Here is a 22,795-nt window from a genome sequence, read left to right as displayed (position 1 = left end):
TGTGACCATTCTTTGCACTTTAATGAATGGTGGAGCCTCCGTGATCATAAACAGGGTGGCTTTGATGCCTCATTGAAAGAACCTCTCCAACACGTCTGAAGGGGGCTCCTCCTTTGTAATAACAATTTATAATTCTCTTGATCTGAGGGCCTGATTGGTGAGGAGGGGAAAAAAGAAAGGATTCTGTTCTCTCTGCTCTTCAAGATGTTTTTGTAGAAATCAAAAAACTGAATATGCCCACAGGGCCCATTGGAGACCAGGCTTCCGTGAAGAAAGCATGTCATTATGCCTCATCGCCCCACACACACCAAACCCACAAGAAAAGAAAGGTAAATTCAAAGCCTGTGCAATCACTGCTCAGTTTTTCACTATGTCGATTTCTCCCTCGCTTGAGAAGAACCAAGCCAAGCAGCCGAATATCCGGTTTGAACTCCTCCTTTAATTTTAGCTTGTTTTTCCTTTAGTGACGAGCAGAAGTGTCCAGTAACTCCAACTTCCCAAAGTAGTTTTAAAATTCCTGGTTAATCAACGCAGCAATACATTTGATTTACAGAGAGGCTGTTGCACATCCAACTGCTAGAACATGGACAAATATGGATCTTCTTTAAATGTCTCCATTCAAAAATGTTTCTGACTTACTCCACTTGGATGTTTGACCTTCACAGAATGATATTTATGCATAATTTGATAGAAGTTAACGTTTTTCTGTGCTCACCTTAACTCTGAGTTTAGGACAACTAGTTTGGAAGCTAATCCTATAAGAGGTTTCTACAAGCGTGATAGACATTCTGCACATAGAAGGAGACACTTTTCTCATTTTTCAATCTGGGCAAATGAGTACATTTTAAGATTTAATGTGGAAAAATCATATAGGACACAATATTTATTAAATGCAAACAGAGAGTATGTAAGAGTGCATCAGTTAATTCCCAGATGCAGCAAGCCCCACCCAGCTATCATTCTGCATGCACACAAATCCTAAAACATTGTTTGCAAATTTGACTGAATTTTTTGTCAGTTACTCTGAGTGCTAATCTCTTCACATTTAGCTACCTGTACCTTTAACAACCGGCAAATCATGCAAACTGAATGGAAAATTGTGCATTATGTCAGTTTCCTTTTGGGATAATTGTAAAAAAGTATGAAAGTATGACTGCACTGTAATGAACTACACTCTCCACTGTTAAGGCGCTGAAAGCTTTGCATACACTCGCACAACCGTGCACACACAGAAACAATCTGTCAGCTTGCAAACTGCGAAACGTTCATCCTGCAGAGAGGAAAAAGGAAATGTAAATTATGATGACTTATTTAACGAGATTAACATGGCAACAGCAAAGTATGATTTCAAACACCCCTCCCATCTAAAAGCTATAGCACAGCACACACACACACACACAAGTGCACACAAAGGAGTGTGTGACAAACTTGCCGGCGCCCCTCGCAGGGTGACGCTACAGTTGATTTGGGAATTACAATTAGATTTATGATGTGGCTGCATATGGCTGAGCTCTCTGTTTCTCTCTCTGAAATGCTGGGATTGGCTGCAGCGAGCACCGGCGCCGTGGCGTATACACCACAGCACAGTCAGAATGTGTGGCGTTTCCTCACACACACACACAGACACACACACACACACACACACACAATGGAACAATAGGCCACATTTACTGTAATGGGCCACCAAAATATAAAGACGGAGTGGAATAGCTCGACTTTGGAAACAGACAGCCTTGTGTTGGAAATTATTAGGTCCCTGGAAAGTAAGAGCACTATTTAGAGCAATGGAAATAAAAATTCATGCTGCTCTACCTGTAACTTGTGCACAGTGCTTTCACATGCAGGACACAATAGGCACGAGTGCTCTCCTGCTTTCTCCACAGCAACGGCGAACAGCAACGATGCAGCGACAGATTTGTGACAAAAAAAAATCTCAAGTCCTTGCTTTTTATTTATTTATTTATTTTTTTGATTGTCTTTCTCACCAAGTTGTACTGACACTTTTTAGAGCCAAAGCTGGCTAATAAATACAATGAAATGTTAAAACGCACAATTGAATTTCAAATACAATACTCATCACAAAATGTGTCTGACCAGGAAACGCATGTTCTGCTTCTGCAGGTCACAACTGATAAGAGCATGAGGTTACCTATTTAAAGAGATCAGAGGTGATGGGACCCCTTTAGGCGGCACTAGAGCTGCGGCAACAAAATTTGCTTCAATAAATGAAATGCTTCTGAAGAAATGGCAATTTACCTGTACCTGGCATGTACGAGGCTTCCTATAGAGTCCGAGCATGTGACTTTTGACTGTTCTAATTTATCATGTTGAAAATCAAACAACTTCACATTAGTTAATACTAAAAAAAAACAACAACAAAAAAAAAAAAACATAGAATTTATATCCAGTGCTTAGGATGTGTATGACACTAACAGAAATTTCTATGCATGAGGCTTTTTTCCTGTGATGCGAGCAAAAACCAATGTTCAGTCCCAGCTTGTGAAGCTTTTCCAGATATGGTCATGAAGAGAAATACGGAGTCAGAAGGCATGTGAAACAGCTAACAGCTAAACACAGCACCCAGAAACCACCCGAGCTCACAGGTGTTGAGAATGGAAACATGTTCAAAATGCAGAGTGTGGCGAAAAGAGACAAAGAAAAAAATATTACGTGTCTTCAGAGAAAGAATGTGACATTTGAATGAAACGGAGGAAAAAGTGTGCACACCCAGCATGGCGCTGACCACTGGGCCGCACCACGACGAAAGACTGTGGAAAAACTTGTGTGCTCTGACTGGGGTGGTTTGACTGAGAAGTTGTTTGAGAGTTATGCATTTTTTTTTCCTCCATTCTCCTCATAATAATTTACCCATCTTCAAAATATACATGCAAAGTAGAAAAAGGTACCCTTTTTGAAATAACAGACCTATTAAACCCTTTTTTTTTTTACTATATAAATTCTTTTTTTAAAACACAAGTTTGGTGTATATTTCCCATGTGATGCTTGAGAAGACATTTACAAATATTAACAGGCTAATAAAAATAGTAAAGTTTTGTACATTTTTGTACCAATTTAAAACACAATTCAAAATACAGTGAAGGGATCCAGAATATTAGAAACTCTTATCCTACAGTAGGGTAATTATGGGGCTGCTCACCCCTTATACTATGAACAGAGCTATAGGTACCCTTTAAAGACTCATGAACTATTTAACTGTCCAGAATGTAAGTTTATACCTTTAGCCAGATTGAAAGGGACACACTCAAATGCTAAATGTCAGCGATTGCTTACGCCGTAAGTGTTAGGCCTCAAGGAACTGTGGGCAATGTGGTTCATGACAGCACCAATGCAGTGGAATTGAAAAACCGATGCCTTCGACACTGCTCTTCTGACTGCATCTCAAAGCTGGAGTGTGTGTGTGTGTGAGCGAGTGTGATGAAAACACATCCTCCCTGAGCTCTGCCTGTGATTATGCCAGGAGGGGAGCCAGCAGTTACCGAGTAGGAACTCATCTCATCAGATAGAAAAAGCTGATTGTATAAGACTTTTTTGCAGCATTGGAAGTTAAGACTACAACATCCCGAGTGAATGTGAATGTAGGTTTGGCACATTTGAAGTAAATCTGTACAACGCCTGGGTACTTACTTACTCACTGACTGCACTTACTTAATAATAATAATAATAATAATAATAATAATAATGTGATATAAGGGATTTTGCTCCCTTTATTTCATCGACAGTCTGAAAAGTCTACCACTCTTTTTGTATGAAAACAAACAAACAAACAAAAAAAACACATTCACAAGCTGGCACATCATACCTGAGCTGGGATATTAAAAAAAAAAAAAAAAAAAAAAAAAAGTAATGTAATGTAAGCAGTTTGTCAGAAAAAAAAGATGTAGATGCACTGTATCCGTAAGAAACAAAAGTAAGACTATAAGATTACAATAGCTAGGATTTATATTAAAACTTTTCAAATTTCAAGTTCCGACAGTCCAGAGTTTGTACAGGCAGTGACCTGTCAGAAAAAAGTCTATAGAACAAAAACAAAAAGAAAAAAAAAACACAAAAAAGTAAATACATAATGATGAAAACTAAATCACTCCTTAAACTATTTAAGACCAAATAGCTGTTGAAGACCAATTCCTGATGCTTCAAAATCCATGCATGCTCTTTACAAACCACACAGCAATGTGTTCGTCGCTCATTTGTTCTTCGTCTCATTCTCGCTCTCTCTCGTCTAACTCTTATTCGCTCCTGTTAAGATTGTCAAAGTGTAGGAAACTGAAGTCCGCTGTCGGTTGGACGTCTGAATGTCCGTTCGGGTTGTTTTCTCGGGTCTCATTTATCAACCCCTCCTCTCCAAACGGACGTCCATCCAGACGCTGTCTTTTCTTTTTTTCTTCTCACTTTCTGAGCATTTCCACTGAGTTTGAATCCTGTCTGTGCATGCTCAGTGCATGACGCAACATGTCCTGAAAGTTTGCTTGAAGGTCTCTGTAATAAATTGCGTTTTCAAAAGTGTATCTGAGTACAACAGGATTTTTTTTTTCCTCTCTTTTTACAACTGAGACCCTGAGCACACTCAGTTGGCGCTGATGGCCTCCCGTGTCTCATGGTCGCTGCTATAGTCTGACTTGGGCTCGTCCTCAAAGTCCTCGTACATGTCCATGTCGTCGTCTCCGTTGGTGGGGTCGCTGGGCAGATCCAAGGCTCCGACCCCGCTGCCGTTGTTGCCTCTGCTTCCAGGCTCGGACTTCACCCCGTACGTGCTCTGAATGACAGGGATGGCGGGTTCGGGGCTGGCTGAGTTGCTGGAGCAGTCTGAGGTCAGGTGCGGGGATGGCGTGGCTGTCGTAGCCATGCTTATGGCGCCTGGGTAAACTCCTACGCCGCCTGGGCTGCTGCCGAGAGGAATCGGTGGCTGAGGCCTGAAAACAAAGAAAGGATGAACAGAGGTTTAAACAACAATGGAATAAATCAAATATCATAGAAAAGTATAGAAATGATTACAAATAGAACCAAACACCTCCAGTCATGTTAGCTGCTCTGTGAGGCTACACAGCGGTGTTTGGAGCTAAATGCTAACGACAGCAGGCTAACAAGTTCTAGGCCGTCCTCACCAGAAAAACAGCCATACAGGTTATTATTACCCACATTTACGTTTATTGTTCGGCTGTGACGTCTAGTCACCATAATAATTATGTATGACGGGAACAAAGGAGGGAGTGAGGTGACGTAGCATAAAGAGCAAGAATGTCTGCATATGAAGTAAGGTTGGGTGGATGGATGGGTCAGACAAAAACAGACTGCTGGTCACGTCCCGCACCACGACCTTACCTAAACCTAACCAAGTAGTTTTGGCGCCTAAAGTTAAGCTAATGACAACTGTTTCACATCGTTAACCATGTGACACTGAGGGTCTGTTACACCTCACTGGTACTCTCCAACGGTAATACATAGATACTGTTTTGGGAATCGTGGCAATAGACCTATTGAGTATCTAAAACATGAGGATGTGTTGCAAGCTCACAATGATAATATTAACATGCTGATGTTTTGCAGGATAGATGTTTAGCATGTCAGCCATGCTAGCCTAATTTGTTAGCATGCTAATATTTGCTAATTAGCACTAAACACAAAGTCCATTAGTTTTGCAGGTATTTTTTTTATATATGACAAACTGAGATTGTGACTTGATGGTGCTTGTGGAATGCCAGAGTCATTACATTTCATCCTGAAGGGAAATTAATATGTGCACAAGATTTCATGGCAATCCATTACATGCTGTTCAGACTATTCATGCAAAACTACAAATCTGAACCTAGTGGTGGTGCTACAGGTAAATGTAGTAGGTAAATGAATGTAAATTCAAAATTGAATGGCTGTCCACATGCAGTCTGCACCGAAGTGGTGGACCTGAGGCAGGATCCTGAGAGCAAGAAGACAAGCCGGCTTTTTGTAATCATGATAATGTGCAAAAAACGAAGAAAATGATTTAGTCGTAGCAACAGTAAATACAGCATCAACTGGTTACTGTACAAAGAGCACAGACCTGCGTTTGATTGATTCATTATAACCTCCTTTGAACAAACTGCTTTGAACAAAACATTAATTCTCAGGCCACTTAAGTTAAACAGCAGCACTCCTCATCTGGCCGGGCATGTCCTAACATGGAGCTCTCCCTGCCAGCTCACAGCCGCATCGGCTAAATAACCTGTTAAGATATAGATGGAATGAGGGTAAACGCACATCACTCAAACAGGCCCTCTGGCTCCTCAAATGAGCCACATAAAGCAGGAAAATTGCTGTCACTTTTCTCACCTAACAGTTTTCCCTCCTCTGTCTCCTGAAACAATTACCGGCGTACACCCTGACAGACTCATTTTCACATGAAGCGCTTTAAAACAACACTGCTTTAGTTATGTGGAATGTGCCAGAAACTGGTTGTGTACTGGCTCCCAGTAGCTATTTGATTTAGCTTTGATTGAAAGTCCAGGCCTGCAGAATCATAAGCTTTTTTTTTTTTTGCATTTGCTTGACCACACACAGTAAATGTGGCATTTAGCCTGTGACGTCTGCCTCGCTCTCGTTCGTTCCTCTCAAACATCTGCTTACATTTCATATTCCACTATGTCTGTCTGCGTCCAATTTCTCTGCCCGCAAGCGCCCAGCATTGTCCTAATTTAATAAATGACAAGCTATTAAAAATCGCTCCTATTCAAAGCCGTGGCCTCTGGTAAATCCATCTCAAACACAGGCCACTGTGATGGCTTTAAACACATCCATGGCTGGTTCCTATTAAGACAATGCCACTGTTTTTCCCTTCGCTGCACTGACTACACTCTAAAAAATCCCATGCTCCTCAATAACTGTTTAAAAGGTTTTGCAGATACAACCAGGAGGCTCCAAGAAGAAGCCTTTCATAAATGCTCCATAAACCCTGATGGTCACTCCACAAACCTCTAGCAAATGGATGTAGTTAAGAATATTTCTTTTATATTCATACTGAGGTACATCAAGTAAAAACACCTCATATAAAGTGCTTAAAAAAACAGAGCAGTTGCTTGTGAAGTATCCCAAAAAAGTGCCCCCAATTCTTCTTACTTAAATGCCTATAGTCAGACCAAGGTGGCCAGAAAGATGGCATGTTTATTAAAGTATCCACTGAACTGAAAGGTGACAGGTGCAGCAGTTAATGAGTCAAAGTCTTTTTTTAGTAAGACAAGGAGCCTTTCATTGATGTCTCCTGTATTTAACCCTTCCCTCCTGCTGTCCTCCCGTTTAAATGCTTTCCTATAAATCTCCTGTATTTTTTACCTTTCTAACAAAAAAAAAAATGTTGACTGTAACGTTGATTAATATTTGATGCGTTTGCTACATCCTCCTCCGGTGCAGCAGGTGGCAGTAAGTCGAACGTTAGCTGTTTGATCTATTGATTCACTCATCACGGCCATAAAACAAGAAGAAGAAAGAGATGGCTGAGCATGAGAGGGCTGGAGTAGCTGCCAAAATGATGGGAAGAGGCTTGCCTGTACTTGATGAAGGGTAATTCTGACCACCTAACTGTAGTCACGTAATGCTGGAGCTCATTAACTCAATCTTTGTTGCTCTGATAATTTAAACCAAGCAGTTGCCTGGAGCTGATTTTACCCCGGTGTTGACAGGTTTGGATAAAAATGTGTTGAACAAGTTATCTCCATTAAGAAATACATTGCAATAACAAATTATTGCACTAACATAGAGAATTCCATTGCAAACACATGACACTGTCAGGCGGAGGATGAAGAAGGACCTTCTTTGAGACACACACCTGTCTCCTCAACAGCACCGAGTAAAGTTTCTTAACCCCCTCAAGCCCGACCATTTTCTAAGGGGGAAAACAATACTGCAGGCTGAGTGGCTGTGTGCGGGTTACCGGTTTCATGTTGTGTTTGTTCTGGGATTTAAATCACAGTTACACATTATTACCGATACTCACCCCACAAAGAACTGCCTCATCTCCTGACGCCGTGACCGCATCATCTGCTTGTACTCTCCGATGCGCAGCTTCTTGCCGTCGATGATGCAGGTTCTCTTGGGCCGGGGTTTGTACTTGTAGTTGGGATATTTCTCCAGGTGGATCTTGCTCAAGCGGGCCTGCTCCTCGTAGTACGGCTGCTTCTCCTGGTTGGTCATGGCCTTCCAGCGAGAGCCTGGAGCAAATGATTGATATGTTAGTTTTGTCTGTTTTCCAGTTTCACTTTCTCATAAAACATGTTCATATATCAGGAAATCAACATTACAGACTTTAGGAAGTGACTAAATTTACACTTCCTTACATTTGGAGACTTCAGGGAGTGACGAAAAGGTCTTAACATGCTTTTCTGAACTGTGTCAATGATCCTGTTTGAGTGCAGAGTTTGAGCTTAAATGGATGTGAATCAGTGATCTGACAATGCTAACTTACTGACAATTACAGCTGCACATAATTCAATCATACAAAAGCGTCACAGGGCCTTGGTTTGGCACATAAACACGTCAGCATCTCTGGAGGTTCCTTCAGGTTCCTTCAGGTTGGATGTTTTTATCATGTGAGCACCACTGAGTCTCTAACGAAGGAAGCTGTTAAAAATCAGGAATGGATAACACTCTGCTCCCTCTTGGCTCAAGAAGAATGACACATTGTGTACTTCTTATTTTTCCCGGTAAGAGGACCTTTCTGAACAAGTGGACAGGGCCATTACCGCAGGAATGCAGCACATCTGCGAAGCACTCCGACAACTGCTGTACACACTCCGCCTCACGTCTCTGTTTATCAAGGTTTATCACACACTACTCTTGTACTTTTGTGACACAGGAAACAGAGATGAGTTTTTTAAGCTTGCCACCCACTCCCCAAAGTCCAGCTGTGTTATTATGTTGGAGAGACATGAATTGTACACATGCAGTCATATACACATACACAATTGTGCACTTTAAGTTCTTTTTGTTCCTATTTTTCCGCAGAGGCTTGATAAATTACTGTCAAGTAATTTTGTGACGGTTCATTATAAAACGGAAATAAATATCTGACTTAAATTTAGATTCTCTCAGTGAAATTTCATAAATCACATAAATGCAGGAAGCATTTCGTCAAAACACAGAGCGCTCCTTCATCAGAGCCCATTCAAAGCTCCGAGTCAGGAACAGAAACCCACCTAAGAAAAAGCAATTTTTGAATGCCGCTCAGGAGCAACCCTGAAGCTCACTGGAGCCCTGCGTCGGACAGCGGAGGTCTCACGGACATTTAACCAACAAGCGTTCTGCTCAGTGCCGTGTGAATGGCTATCTGTGTCGAGGAGGCTAGTATCAACACGGCTGCTTTATAACTGAATGCATCCATCACACTAGTCAGGCTGACACAGTGGAGCTCTGTGTGTGAAGCGTTGCAGGTTGAAAAACTAGTACACACTAGTCCTCCTTATAGTTGGCTGCTGGTAGGAAAACCCTGTGAACTGTATGAACGATCTTTGAACGAGATAGTGGAACGAGTGTGTGTGCCTGTAAAGTGTTGATACACAGCATATAATGGTAATTATTTTCTTTTTAATCCCACCTAATCTTACAGAGATTTCTTAAAAAACTGGCTTAAACTGGTTTACACGCAGAATTTATGTTACAGCGCATCCAAAAGGAGATGAGTGAACGGCAGCTTATAGTAAGTGAAGTGCTCTTGTGGCAAGAACACATCAGAAATTGCTTCAGTAACAGAAAGTGTTGAGAAATAAGCTGCCCGTATCGCTCTAAGCGTGACTACAAAGAGGTCATATTAAAAATCTGTTAATATGAGAAATTTTGTGTCTATTTTCTACCATTTTCCAATATTCACCATTAATCCATTTAGCACAGACCCATTGACATACACAGTATAATTCACCCCAGCTTCATTTGAACCAAATAGAACGTGGACAATTCTCTAAAAGCAGAACATTGAAGTTAGGTTAACATTCAGGGTGGAAGAATTCTCCCTCTCTCCTGTCAAAGCTAAACATGTGAAATCTCACCGAGGATTTTGCTGATGTTGGAGTTGTGCATGTCGGGGAAGGTCTGCAGGATCTTCCTCCTCTCGTCTTTGGCCCACACCATGAAGGCGTTCATGGGCCTCTTGATGTGGGGCTCGCTGTTGTTCCTGCCTCGCGCCTCCCTGAACACCCGCGCCTCCGTGATATTACTCCCTGCGTGACACGAAGGAATGACACCTCGATGACACGCTCATCCTGCAGGTTATTGCACTGATGAGGATGAGCCCCTCCCTGCCTCCTTTGCCTCCTTGGGAGAGGATGTGTAACAGAAGTATAACAAATATCTGATGGAGGTCCTGCTGGGATTCCCTCAACACACCATAGTCAGTTTGCATGTGCCTGATAGCATCTTAATGCCTATACTCTCATGTTTACTCCTCTCATTCTAAACTAAACCACAATGAGCACTCCTGAACTCCTCTTCGCCTGCAAACAGCGGTGGTTTATGAGTAACAGGTGGGTTTGGGAGAAAAAAGACTTTAACACAAAGTCTGTGTCCTTAAAGTAGATTCAGAGACATTATCTGCAAACTGATCCCAGGGCATGGAGTCGGTTCTTGCTATGATTAATTAAAAATGAGAGGATTCTTATTTGCAGTCAACTTCATTGACCGTCCTCCTGCTCGTGTTTGCATACTTGCACTGGGTGGGATCTTGTGTCACAAACACTCGTCGCAGAAAAAAAGGAGGAGAATTTAGCCTCTTGTCATGTACTTGCAGGAATAATAACAGTGTAAAATCTTTCAAGAGAGTAAAATGTTGACATTGAACACACTGTTTAGCTGCTGAGTGTGTCCTTCACCGTGGCTTCCTGAGGAGCACAATAAATATTTGTATTCACTGAATACCTGCATGTTCTGGCTTTCTGCAAGATGCCTTCTTCTGCATTGTGGAGTTCTGAGATGTGAGACCCCCAGAAGTGGGGCCTCTTCTATGTGGGGCCCACAGAGTTAAGGGTCACTGGTATCAATTTAGTCTGAACAGGATGTGACTGCTTCTAACTTACTCTGCTTCTCAAGAGTCCGCAACTCCTTGCTTTTATATCCCTATAGAATTTCATTTTTTTCTCATGTCTTTTATGCATCTGCATACATTTCTGAATTACCACGATTATAAGTGAATGAAAAGGAGGAGGTCAGACGTGAGAGTGTAGGTCAATCTAATCAAATTTAACAAACAAAAGATGCGGAGCGCTAAAGAAAGAGGGACACGGAGATAGGCGGCGGAGTTACGTACCATCCAGATCTTCTGGTCTCGTCAGGTCAATGACTCGATGGACCATCTTCCCAGCATCCTCCCCGAGCTTCCCCAGGTGCTGGCTCAGCGTCTCGTAGTGCAGCCGCTCCTGCAGCGCGAGAAAACAAATGAAAGGTTATTTGAAGCAAGTTGCAAATACGGCGCGGCTGCAGCATTGCTGAAGTTGCCAAAAAAAAGTGAAGTCCTGTTCAATTCTTACTCGTTAATGTCTGGACCAAGTCCTTGTCTGTGCCTGGCATCTTTTAAATTGGGTCACTAGGGATGACTTTGATGGTAATGACAATAAAGCTAATTGTTGGGTTGAGTTGGCACGGAGGAACGTCCAGCCCCTGAAAAATGGGCAGTCCGTTTGGATGCGGCTTTACTAGTTTCTTTACAGTTATCTGAGGGAAATGAGTCATGATGGTGGTTATGCAATAAACTAATAGACAAGTCAGAGCCTCTTCAAGCCCATGCTAATCAACAGCCTCCGAACCGCCCATCATCATGCGCTCCCTCTGATTCTGCCGTCTGCCTGCCTCTCCACTTCTGAGACAAATAACTTCTACGAGCAGCCCGCCTCGGGGCCTTCCAGCTAAAATTACCCAACCACGCTCCCAAACTGTGGTGGAAAACATCGAACCCTCCGCGCTGCTACCGCACAGCTACACTCCTCCTCTTCTCTTCTCCCCGGCCTCCCCTCCCTCCCTTCCTCCCTCTCGGCTCTCCTCCTTTTTCTGGTGACAGAGGCATTTTGTTTGACGCAAGGAATGGTTGCCGGGTGAAGTCATGCCGCGGTAGCCGCTGGCAGGGTTGGTGGAACTTAGGGGCCAGCGTGTATGTGTTCATGTGTGTGTGTGTGTGTGTGTGTGTGTGTGTGTGTGTGTGTGTGTGTTTATAGATGAGGAGTCGGCGCGGGCCAATGTCAGCACTACGGCAGGGCTGTAATCAGGCCCACCACAGAACATGTGCCTGGGCAGTGCCATGCTCACCGCAGGAAGCAACCGCCTAACAAAGGACTAAAGAAAAGAGAGAAAGACGGAGACACAGAGAGATAGAGAGAAAAAAGAAAAAAGGAAGAGGAATGGAATGGAAAACTAGTCCAGAGACAAGAATAAGACCTCGAGTCCACTGAGGAGTTCTTTGTAATCTTGTAATGCTAAACAATAGGCTGGGAAAAGTGGATGTGGCTCATGATGATGCTTTCAGACCAGTGAGAGTCAACCATTGGCACTTCAGCGCTAAAAGTTCGAGAGATTTGCAGTTCTCAAAACGATGCTAATCATGGCTGCTCCGCAATATTTTATTAGATGCTCTAATGGGAATAATTTCTAAACATCCTACGTAGTTAAAGACGTACGAATGTTGCTGGTAAGCGGGAGGAGGCCGATGGAAAACTAATGCACAGTGGAGTTAGGCTTTTTGGAAAATGGACTAGGGCAGCATCAATAGAGGTAGACTGATCCAAAATACAGATTAACAGCAGACCTGGGTCAAAATTTGCAAATACTCCATGCGGTTGGTCTACTTTTGGTCTACTTGAAAGCTCTTGTGGCAAATGCAATAAGGAGCTGTCTTTGCTTTGTTTAGTCAAGATTGAAATAGGTTTGGCTGGTGCGCCTGCTGGTTTGATACTGGACTGCTGCCTTTTGGAGCAGCATTATAGACTTTTTTTTTTCAAAACTTTCTCTTTTTTATGAGACTCCCTTTATTTTGTGTACTCTATTGGACTGTGCTCCTCCGAATGCTTTTGTCTTCGACTCTTCATCACAGAGGAATTACCTGGTGAAAAACAGCCACTGTCAGCGGTTCGGGAGTGATGCTCAGCCAATTACAATGAAGAGGAAGCAAACTTTTATCTGGCACTACTGAACCCGCCAATCACCTGCTTCATATTGCATTACTATTTAACCCAGGTCTGAATAGGAGCAAAACGAGTTACACTTGACTTCAAAGCCAACAAGTTGACTAACCAAGGACTTAATTAATAATCAAACACAATGAAGGACCTGTGCAAGGACAAAGATAAATGAAACGGAGCAGAAGATTGAGACTGACGACTAATTAAAAATATTTTTAAAAAAGCCACTTTGAATCTGCACAAACAAGAAACCCCAGAAACACATCCCATGTGTGCCGCTGCAGTTTGTTTAACACACTGTTCGTTGGGTCTTCAGTCCAATATTGCTGCTGAATGTATATTTCTAAATTTAAGAGACACCCGACTCTTTTTGTTCCGCCTGGTCTCTCCTCTTCTTGGCGTCTGCGTCTGTCCACTGTTGCTAGGGTAACGCTCCAAACATTTTTTTTTTATCCACACCGTATTGAGCTCATTACCACAGTTACAACTCGCCTACCGCCAGCGCGGCGTGCCTCCAGCTGACCCGCAACCGTTTACTGTCTCCTCCCGGGCCAATCAAGTTTGGCAGCCTCCTCAGTCCCCCTCCCGATGTTCCCCCTCTCTCTTCCTATTTTCTTCATCTTTCTTTCTCTCTCCTCCAGATTTTTCTGTGTGCCGATAGAGCTGTCAGTCAGCTCCGTTCTGTTTTTTTTCCTCCTCCCCTCTTTCTCCTTTTCACCATTCCTCCTATTCATAGCCCTTAACACCACCACCAGCCCTCCACCCCTTGAGGCTCCAGCCCCAGAGAAGTAGACACTCAACAGTCTATTTGCAGGTGCCAGACTCAGCTTTGTAGTATACATTATTATAATGTATATCATTCAGGCTTCAAATACAGCAACATTACGTCGACCTTTAATCAAGACTTGGAACTGTCTGAGCTGTCGGTTTCACAGGCTTGCTTCCTACAAAGACCAAAATCACCAGCAGAGCCAATATAAACTTCTATACAACCATTTCCTCCCTCCTCGCCTCCTTCCAGACTCATTCTGCTCTACCAGCAGAAAGTGCAAGCCTGCCGACCGACTTTATTAAAGAGGACGCAGACAAAAGACATTCCTCTATAATGGGCCAGATTAGATTAAAGACCATAAAATTTAGAGATCTTGTGAATTTTAAAAACCATGCAAAAGTTTTGAATAAATACTTGGTTGAAGTACACAAAACTTAGTCTGAGAGGAATGTGCATGTTCAAGAAATAAAGGAGGTCTACTGAATAGCGTTTTACACTTTTACAAATCTGACTTAACATGTATAAAAATGTATGATTTATAAATAGAGTGAGGACAATATAACTTCAGTTCACCCTGACCTCCCGATGGTAGTCATTTAAGCTCTAGTTTTTAATACTTTTTGGTCATTAATTAATTTTTAAAGAAAAATTAATGTCATTTCTTTAAATTCTATATTTCTGGCAAAGTGTCAAAACCCACTTTTGCACAGCTGCCGAGGGATCAGCTCACAGCTTTAGAAGAATACAGCAGGTTTCTGCACATCAGCCCCTCGGTCAACTTAAATGTTGTGAATGCCGACGCCGTCATTCAATGCTTGCAATTTAGAATCGGCTGTTGAGTGATCGTGTGCATGCCCAGCATCATCCGAAGTGAGACAACAGATCTGGAGCCATAAAAACACTTTATGCTCCTTGTAGATTTTACCTGCTCTCAGTCTGCCATCACCCACCACCTTCCCCTCTTATGGAAACAGGAAAAGTAGCCCCTCGTGGTTCAAAGCACTGTATTATTTTTCATCCAAACTTCACAAAGTTCCTGTGCAAGGCTGTCACACGTTTAAGATAACTTAGCGCGCGCACTTCTGCATGTTATCACGTTATATTGTAATGAGTTAGAGCCCGAGTGAACAATCTACCAGGGACACATGGTCGAGTTTCATGTTTTCATCCAAAACATGTCATGTGTTGAGTAATGTGCCAACCTCTCAGAAACTTGGTGTTTTCCTTCAAGTGGGCTTAGGGAGTGTTTTGTGGCTGTTTAGATGAAAAAAAAATGCACACAGGCTTTTATGCACACACACACACACACACACACACACACACACACACACACACACCCACACAGTCATACACAGTGGCTATTTCAGTGAGCTTTGGCAGCCGCAGGCCAGCTGGAAGCAACGTAAGCGTAAGGTGATACTCAACAATGCCACTAACTGGCCAGGCCTCTCGTCTGTACACCAGCTATAATGACATTAACATGGCCAAGGCCAGCGCAGAGCCAGGACACACACACACACACACACACACACACACACACAAAGGAGGCCAGGATCAGTTTCGGCTCTTAGGGAAACGTCTATGTCGTCTATGCTTGAAATGAATGCTGTGGGACAGAAATACACAAACAGAAAGTGAAATAAACACAAACACACGCACTCGGACGTCACCGCGATGGCTCGCTTTGAGTCGAATCAGCGCCGGCAATAAATAGCTCAACATTCAGTATTACACTGAGATACCATGTACAGCAGTTGTCTCACTCCCTCCAAAGACGCCTAATATGCTGTGTTCGTACAATGTCATAAAACAAAAAAGGCTTGGGCAGAGCCTCAAAGTTTCTAAGGGGAGGATTTGAGTAACAAATTTATTCGCCGAACAGAAAACAACACACAAATCCAAGGTAAAGAAAAAGAGCTGGTCTCATTGCCTCCCGAGGTGGAGCGGGTGAGTCACACTCTCACGATCCAGCAAGTTCCATCCATGAATTGTTTAAGACAGAGCAAAGCCTTTGAGCGCTTTCGAAAAAAAAAACACAAAAAAAACTTCTCCGTCCCAAAGAAAAAATTATGCATTTAAAGCAAAGAGAAAGAGTCTTTGAGCTGCTGTTGTTAGGTAACGAATAACAAACTGACAACAAACAGCACGGCGTGCTGTCGTCCTCGAACCGGAAACAATTACTTTGAGACTTTCCAAATGAGCTTTTTATTAGGAGGCATGGAGCTATAAACCAAATTACTGCATTGCTTTGGTTTTGTTCTTATAAAGTTGGAAAATATAGAGCTTGAGAAGCATGTAGGGCTCTCCCTGCGACACGCTCACCTTAATGTGTGATCATCTCAAAGTTAACTCTGCGCGGAAAGCTCTTTAAAAGCACAAACTTAGTCGGTGGGATTTTTGCCAGACCTGCAGCAGACAACTCACATTAAATTTTAATCAACAGTTTATTAGTCCAGGCTGTTGTATATTTATATTTATGAGTTTCTCAGTGTTTACTAGTATAATGACTTATAAAAAAAATCAACTTGGGACTGAGGATAAGTACAGCAGAGATATATTTTGCCAGATTTTGGATGTTTTCCTACAGAAGATGCAAAGCAAACAAGTCCAAAAAATTCAAAACAGCCTATCCTTGGAGTGCACCAATCATGACCTACTTGGGGTTGGTGGGTTCAAAGTCTCCACCCCTAAAATATTCATGAGTTCCTCTCCTCCTCCTTCTCCTCACCCATGTAAGCAACATGGGATCAATTGCGCAGGAGACCCGGTTTAATCATGTTTCCTATTTTACTGAATGTCTGATCCCTGGAATCTATGATTGGCTGATCAGACTGATTGAAGATGTTTTGGAATATGGATTTCCCTCTGGACATGAGATCCTGGTACAAAGACTCTGTCTCCTTCAGCCCAAGGGGGAGAGATGAGCGGGGGGGGGGGGGGGGGGGGGGGGGGGGGGAGGTGTGAGGTGAGCATGGAGGGGGGAGGTCCCTTCCCTGAGAAAGGCCCTTTAATTGGGCTAAAACCCTGAGGCCGGGATCCCCCCTCCAGGGCAAGTGGAGAGCTGGACTCCATTATACACACACACACACACACACACACACACACACACACACACACACACTAATGTTAACACCATCTCTTCTCCAAAAAAACACCCACTCAGTCTCAGTCAAAGCAGGCACACAAACACACACACACACACACACACACGCCAAAACCATCACTTGTCATTGGCCCAGCTGCTCCCTCTTCAAAGCTGTTGGCTTCTGGGTGGCCGTGGAGATGAGAGGAGAAAAGAGAAGTCCTCTAGAGCTGCAGGCCGAGCCAAACAACACCAAATATCATCCATGAATATTCTTCAGGCTCATGCAGGAGCTGAGCTGAGACCTTGAACGCTCGGCCAAAGACGTGCTGGAGAAAGTCTGGAGATTTATCTGAGTGTGTGTGTGAAGCAGCAGGAGAGAACGGTGCATGGATCTGGACGGGATAAATACAAAATAGATCCTATCCCTTTTCTTCTCAACACATGTTTTACTGAATGAGAAGTAATGATATCAAGCATATGGGATTAAGATGTGGTGATATAAAAGATCCTTGAATTAATAAACTCTGAATCCAAGAAACTGTGACTGTGACTGTTTTCTTTGAGTGTTTGTGTGCTTTTACTTTGAAATTTCTGTGTTGGAGGTACAGCTTCCTCTAACGGCTAGCCAATAAAAAGAAACATCAAAATGTGAAGTAAAAGTAAAAAGTAATTATCAGCAACATCTACTTAAGTATCAAAAGTAAATATATTTATTATGCAAAACAGGACCTATCAGAGTGTCAAACTAGTACTACTGACGCATTAACATGTACACAGCCTCTTACAGTTTCACCTGGTCCAGGTGATGCTACTTTTTTACATTTTTAATGCACTGTTAAGTGTTTTAATGCCTAATATGCATCCTGTTTTAAAAGCTGATCATATGTTCTCTCTGTAAAACCTTCACAGTAGCTATAGCTGACAAATGAAGGTACAAAGTAGCATAAAATGGAAATACTCAAGTGACAGGACCGCAGGAGTGCAGTTCATGGGCGAATGTCACTCTCCCCCACTGCTTGCTGATGTGTGTCACATGGACTGTACATGATGTACGTTTTGTGGATGTGTGCATGCAGACCCATCAGCATTTCAATCAGAATTCTTTCTTCACATGAAAGAAAATGCCTTTGAAAACTGCATTTAGACCATGTGATTCTTATAGACCTTATCAGCTTATCAGTGTCTTCTTATGTAGCCGCATGTGATCGGTCTGTCCCTCTAACCTTGTTGCCGTTGTTGAGGCTCATGCTGCTGAGGGCGGACAGTTTGGCCTCCAGACTCTGGTGTCCTGGCTGCTGCTGCTGGTGGTGGAGCTGCTCCCTCTGGATCTGCTCCCTCATGCTCCTGGCCTCTTGGATGGCCTTCATCACCGCGTCCTGGTCCCCAAACAGCGCTGTGGAGTTGAGGCTGGACAGGATGTCTGGGAGGGGAGGACGGGACAGCAGAGAGGGACGAGCGTTTGTTACTTTGATTGGCCGGACGGGAAAGCAAAACAAAGACTGTGTGGCTTCAATACAACTGGCCAGGGTTTATTCATCAACCTCAAGCATTAATGACGACTGTAAATAGGGAACAACTGAAGTTCAACTCAGAAACAAACTAATATTATGTGGTCAAGTGGTTTGATCAGAGTTGACAACAGCCTGGCAACAACCAGGTTACTATTGGAGACTGATTCAAGTGTTGCTGAGTTCTGGTTGGTCCAAAAAGTGTGTGAATTTTCTCTTTTTTAGCAAGAACTAATGAGAAGAGGACACAAATAAATTAATATAAATTTAGCAGAAAAATGGTATATTTAAACACCTGAACAACCCAGTTTGTTGTATGTGCGTGTTTCAAGCTCCTTCAAACACCAGCAAGCTCTGAAAAATCCAGAATGGCTGCAGACGAATTCCTAGAACAGCTATTTAAACATCTGTAAAAAAAAAAAAAAAAAAAAAAAGGGGATGTTTCCAGTCTTATCAGGGGCAAAATGCTGCTGAAGTTGTTTTCCACTTGTGTCTAAACATGACCGAAGCTCCTCCTTGTTTATGTACCGTGCTTCGCGCTCTTGAAGCCGATGCACATTTGAAGAACGAGGAAGAAAATAAATAAATAAAAGGATGCCAAAGTTTCCGTCGCCCTCCTCGTTTAATTAGCAGACGAGTAGGAAGCCCTGTATGCTTGGGTGGCCGTTAAAATGGGCAAAAAATAACTTTGCAGGGAACACAAGCGACGCGTCCTCAAAGCCACTCCAGAGGAGCTGGCAAAATTGTTTTCTGGGGGGATATAATGAGAGGGTTTAGATTGGCCTTAATAACAGATAGCAGAGGTAGGGGCATAAAAGGTCTAACGCGGGCAGACAATGATGTGAGGAAGCTCTTAAAAACCAAATAACGTGTGCTGGGTTTCACTGCTTCCGCTGCCGGGGTTTTCATTGGGGCTAAATACAGGGCTTTGGACTCCTGTAAAACACAAACACACACACACCAGTACACACACACACACTCACACACAGGTCTCCTCGTGGGGTTGAGGTGTCTGCAGCCTATCAGGCGCATGCAACGCTGCTTGGTTTGTCTGTGTGTGGCAGGGGGAAAGGGTGGTGTTTGGGTGGGTGGTGTTTTTGTTTTTCCGGTTGAGGGGAAGGCGCAGTTTTAAGCTGTTTGCTCTGGATGGATGTACAGATGTGAACAATACAGCGGCGTACAGGAGTGTTTGTTTGTGTGTGAGAGTTTGTGTATGTGCACATGTGTATGTGAGTGTTGCCCCTCACAGCTTTTTCTTATTGAACATTTCAGTAAAGCCAACGCTAATGCACTTCTTTTTGGCCACCCAGTGGTTGTCATGATCTGTCAAGTTTGTGTTTGTGATTCACTTCCTGTTTTATTTTGGTAGGTTTCTGTTCATTCCTTAAGTTCCTGTCAAGTTTCCCGCCCTTCCTAATCAGCCTGATGTGTTTCACCTGTGCCCTATTGTCCACCTGCCCCTCCCTATATATACCTTTTGTCTTTCCTCTTTCTCCTGCCAGAGGCTTCATACCATGTGTCTTGTTATCCAGCGTTTTCTTGTGATTCCAGTGTTCTTTGTTTATGACCCTTTTTGGATTCTGACTGTTCTCCCTGCCTTTGCTTTGGATACCTTGACTTGTCGTATGCACTATTGTTGTCTGAAGAGACATTAAATCCTCTGAAACTCCTCATTTGTGTTGAGTGTTGAGTCCACTTCCTCTGTAACACCAGTGCTGGGGTGCATATGTGTGTTTGCTACATACCCAGAGAGGTGTTCCTGCCCATGCTGGGGATGGGGCTCGGGATGCGGCCCTTTCCCATGCCTGTAGGGCTGGTCTTGTTTCCGGAGAACAGACTCTGTGTCGGGGACGTCGGGGAGCGAAGAGGCTCGGCTGTCTTGGGTCTGGCTGAGAGGTTCAATGGCTGCGTGGATCCTTCCTCCTGTTAAGTTAAGACGCATCGGTTTTAAAAGGATCAGGATCTGTATGAAAATATAACTGAAAGAAGCCATTAAAAACTCAGTCAGCATGTGGCCCAGTTTCTAATCAGTGTCACTAATTAATGTGTATTCTTTGTGGTCCACTAGCAGCACTTTGAAGCACGTTTTTAAGGGCGGCCCTCATTTTGTTAGCATCTTACATATGCACACAAGGTCGCACATGCACGTGGGAGCGTGATGTGCAGGCCTGCCAATGGTTTTCACGCTATTCCAGTGATCAACATTCAGAGACATCAATGCACCAAGAAACATAACAATGCAGCAACAGAGGACGTGGATGTAAACAATGTAGGTTTCAAATTCAAATTCTATTAAATTTCTGGATTCCAGTAAGGAGTGTAGTATGAAAACATGCATCGAAACGTCGTGCAGCATAACCCCCTTCTCCTTGGTCCGTCCATTGGCACAGCATGAAGTTCACCAACACTGCTAATGCTGAAACACTACTTGTGGAGAAGCTTGGGATAATATAAAGTGTGACACAGACGCTGGCTATAAAGCAACATTTTGGCATAATGATGTTTCTTCTGTGAAAATGGGTCACCATTGGAAGTGTAATTGACTGAATTTGGCTGCGGGTGGCAGGCCAAAGTGCAGCGGGGGGAGGGGGGGGGTTGAGCATGCGTGGGGGCGGTGGGTGGGGAGTTTGGAAAGCACAGCACTACTGTTTGAGTGCGGCGAGCTCTGACGCCGGTCTATTGTGACGCCGGTTGCAGCTGTGCCCCACACACACACATGGCTTCCATTACTGCCTCGTCGTCGAGTAAAGATGAGGCATACGCTCTCTCCAGTGAAGGGGTCTGGGCTCCTGCCAAACAGCAGCCAGCGCCAGTGTCAGTGTGTGTGCGTGCGTGTGTGTGTGTGTTTGTGTGTATCAGTGTCTGACTTTTAAATAAGCTGCTTCTAATTGACGGTGAAAAGCACAGGCCCATGAGCAGATCGTTGTTTCAACAACTTCCAAATTTCCAGCCTCTCACTTTTACTTGAACTGATCATTATCATTATTTTTCTTGTGTGTTTTCCTGCCGAACATATTCCAAACTCACTGTTTCCTTTGTCTTATTATGTTGTCGATTACTTTGTGCACCACAGAGACCCTGTTTTCCCAATATATATACCTTAAGCACTGTTTATTGCATATAGTCAACTTTCCTTCATGGTCCTGTTGTCTTTGCCTCCTGCTTGTTGGTTCATCTCCTTAATTTCAGTACGATCAATCACAATAGGTCCACCTGGCTGGTATAAATCCTGTTGAATCATTTAAACAGCTCTGCCATTCCACATCAACCATTTTCCAACATTGACCAGGATGGACTCACCTTAATCTGAGTGACAGGACTGCATGCTCGCTTCTCGTTCTTCAGGGCGGAGGGGGAAAGGGGGCCGGAGGAGTTGGGAGCCTGCGGGAGGGGAGTCATCTTGGCTCCCGGCGAGATCTGCATGCTTGCCAGCTGGGCGGCATACAGCTGCTGCAAAAAGGGAAGAAACCAGCAAAACCGACAGGCTATTAACATCGCTCGCCAGCAGCTAGTCAGTGGCTTTCCTCTTTCATTCTCTTTTCTTCTGCCCCCCCCCCCAACCAACCTTGATCCTGTTGTGTTTTTTTTTTTTTTTTTTTTTTTTTGCTGTATCCTCTCTCTGGTGCTGCCCGCATCTTCTGAGGTTTGATGGGTGTGTGTCTGAGCCAAACACACACTGGACTCATATGGAAACAAATGTGCGTGCGCACACACACACACACACACCTAGACCCTGAAGACAGGAGTGTCGCGCACAAACGGAAAATTTGTTTGAGAGGGCGAGTATTTATCAGGGAGGCATTCCAGCAAAGCCTTTTTATTCTGAATTATCTACGATCCGTCTCTGACCCTTATTCTTTCAACAGATGCTGGGAGCAGCTTTTATATCGATTTGCATCTAGAAATAAATCCAAACAATAGCTAAAGAAACATTTGAATGCTTTGCTTGAATTCTTCCTTCTATCCAAAATTGGATATCTAATACTTGGTTCTGCGGAAAAAAAAAAAAAATGAGAGTGCAAGTATGGAAATCATCTTTTTAGACAATGCCTGGCTCAGCATTGCTAACAATAGAAGGCTGCCTTTCTTTATATTTCAAAAAAGCAAAAAACAAAGAGTGAACCACAATGGAAATAAGCCACAAAGCTGCTTTTGTTATCCTGACTATTTAACCTTTTTTTGAGAGTCTTGGCTTTCACAACAGAGCTGTAATTTTAAATTGCAACAGGCAAATAAAATAAAATCAAATTAGGATCGCAAACAATACTTCATGAGTCTCAAAAAACACTTG

At 43.3% G+C, this 22,795-nt stretch overlaps 1 protein-coding gene across 2 annotated transcripts in view; it reads right to left on the bottom strand.

Moving 5' to 3' along the window:
* Positions 1-1,980: 1,980 nt before the first annotated feature.
* Positions 1,981-22,795, bottom strand: part of LOC121607429 (transcription factor SOX-6-like) — a 105,096-nt gene continuing 84,281 nt past the window's right edge. For both annotated transcript variants that reach the window (XM_041938212.1, XM_041938213.1), the window contains exons 10-16: positions 21,805-21,954; positions 20,250-20,427; positions 18,220-18,416; positions 11,279-11,387; positions 10,026-10,196; positions 7,982-8,195; positions 1,981-4,931 (exon numbers count right to left, since the gene is read on the bottom strand). In XM_041938212.1, coding sequence (XP_041794146.1) covers positions 4,586-4,931; positions 7,982-8,195; positions 10,026-10,196; positions 11,279-11,387; positions 18,220-18,416; positions 20,250-20,427; positions 21,805-21,954 — 1,365 coding nt within the window. In that variant the 3' untranslated portion in view covers positions 1,981-4,585. The remainder of the gene's footprint in view (positions 4,932-7,981; positions 8,196-10,025; positions 10,197-11,278; positions 11,388-18,219; positions 18,417-20,249; positions 20,428-21,804; positions 21,955-22,795) is intronic.

The sequence above is a fragment of the Chelmon rostratus genome, chromosome 6 (genome assembly GCF_017976325.1).
Source record: "Chelmon rostratus isolate fCheRos1 chromosome 6, fCheRos1.pri, whole genome shotgun sequence".
In the NCBI taxonomy this organism is placed as follows: Eukaryota; Metazoa; Chordata; class Actinopteri; order Chaetodontiformes; family Chaetodontidae; genus Chelmon; species Chelmon rostratus.
This window is presented reverse-complemented; position numbering and strand designations above follow the sequence as displayed.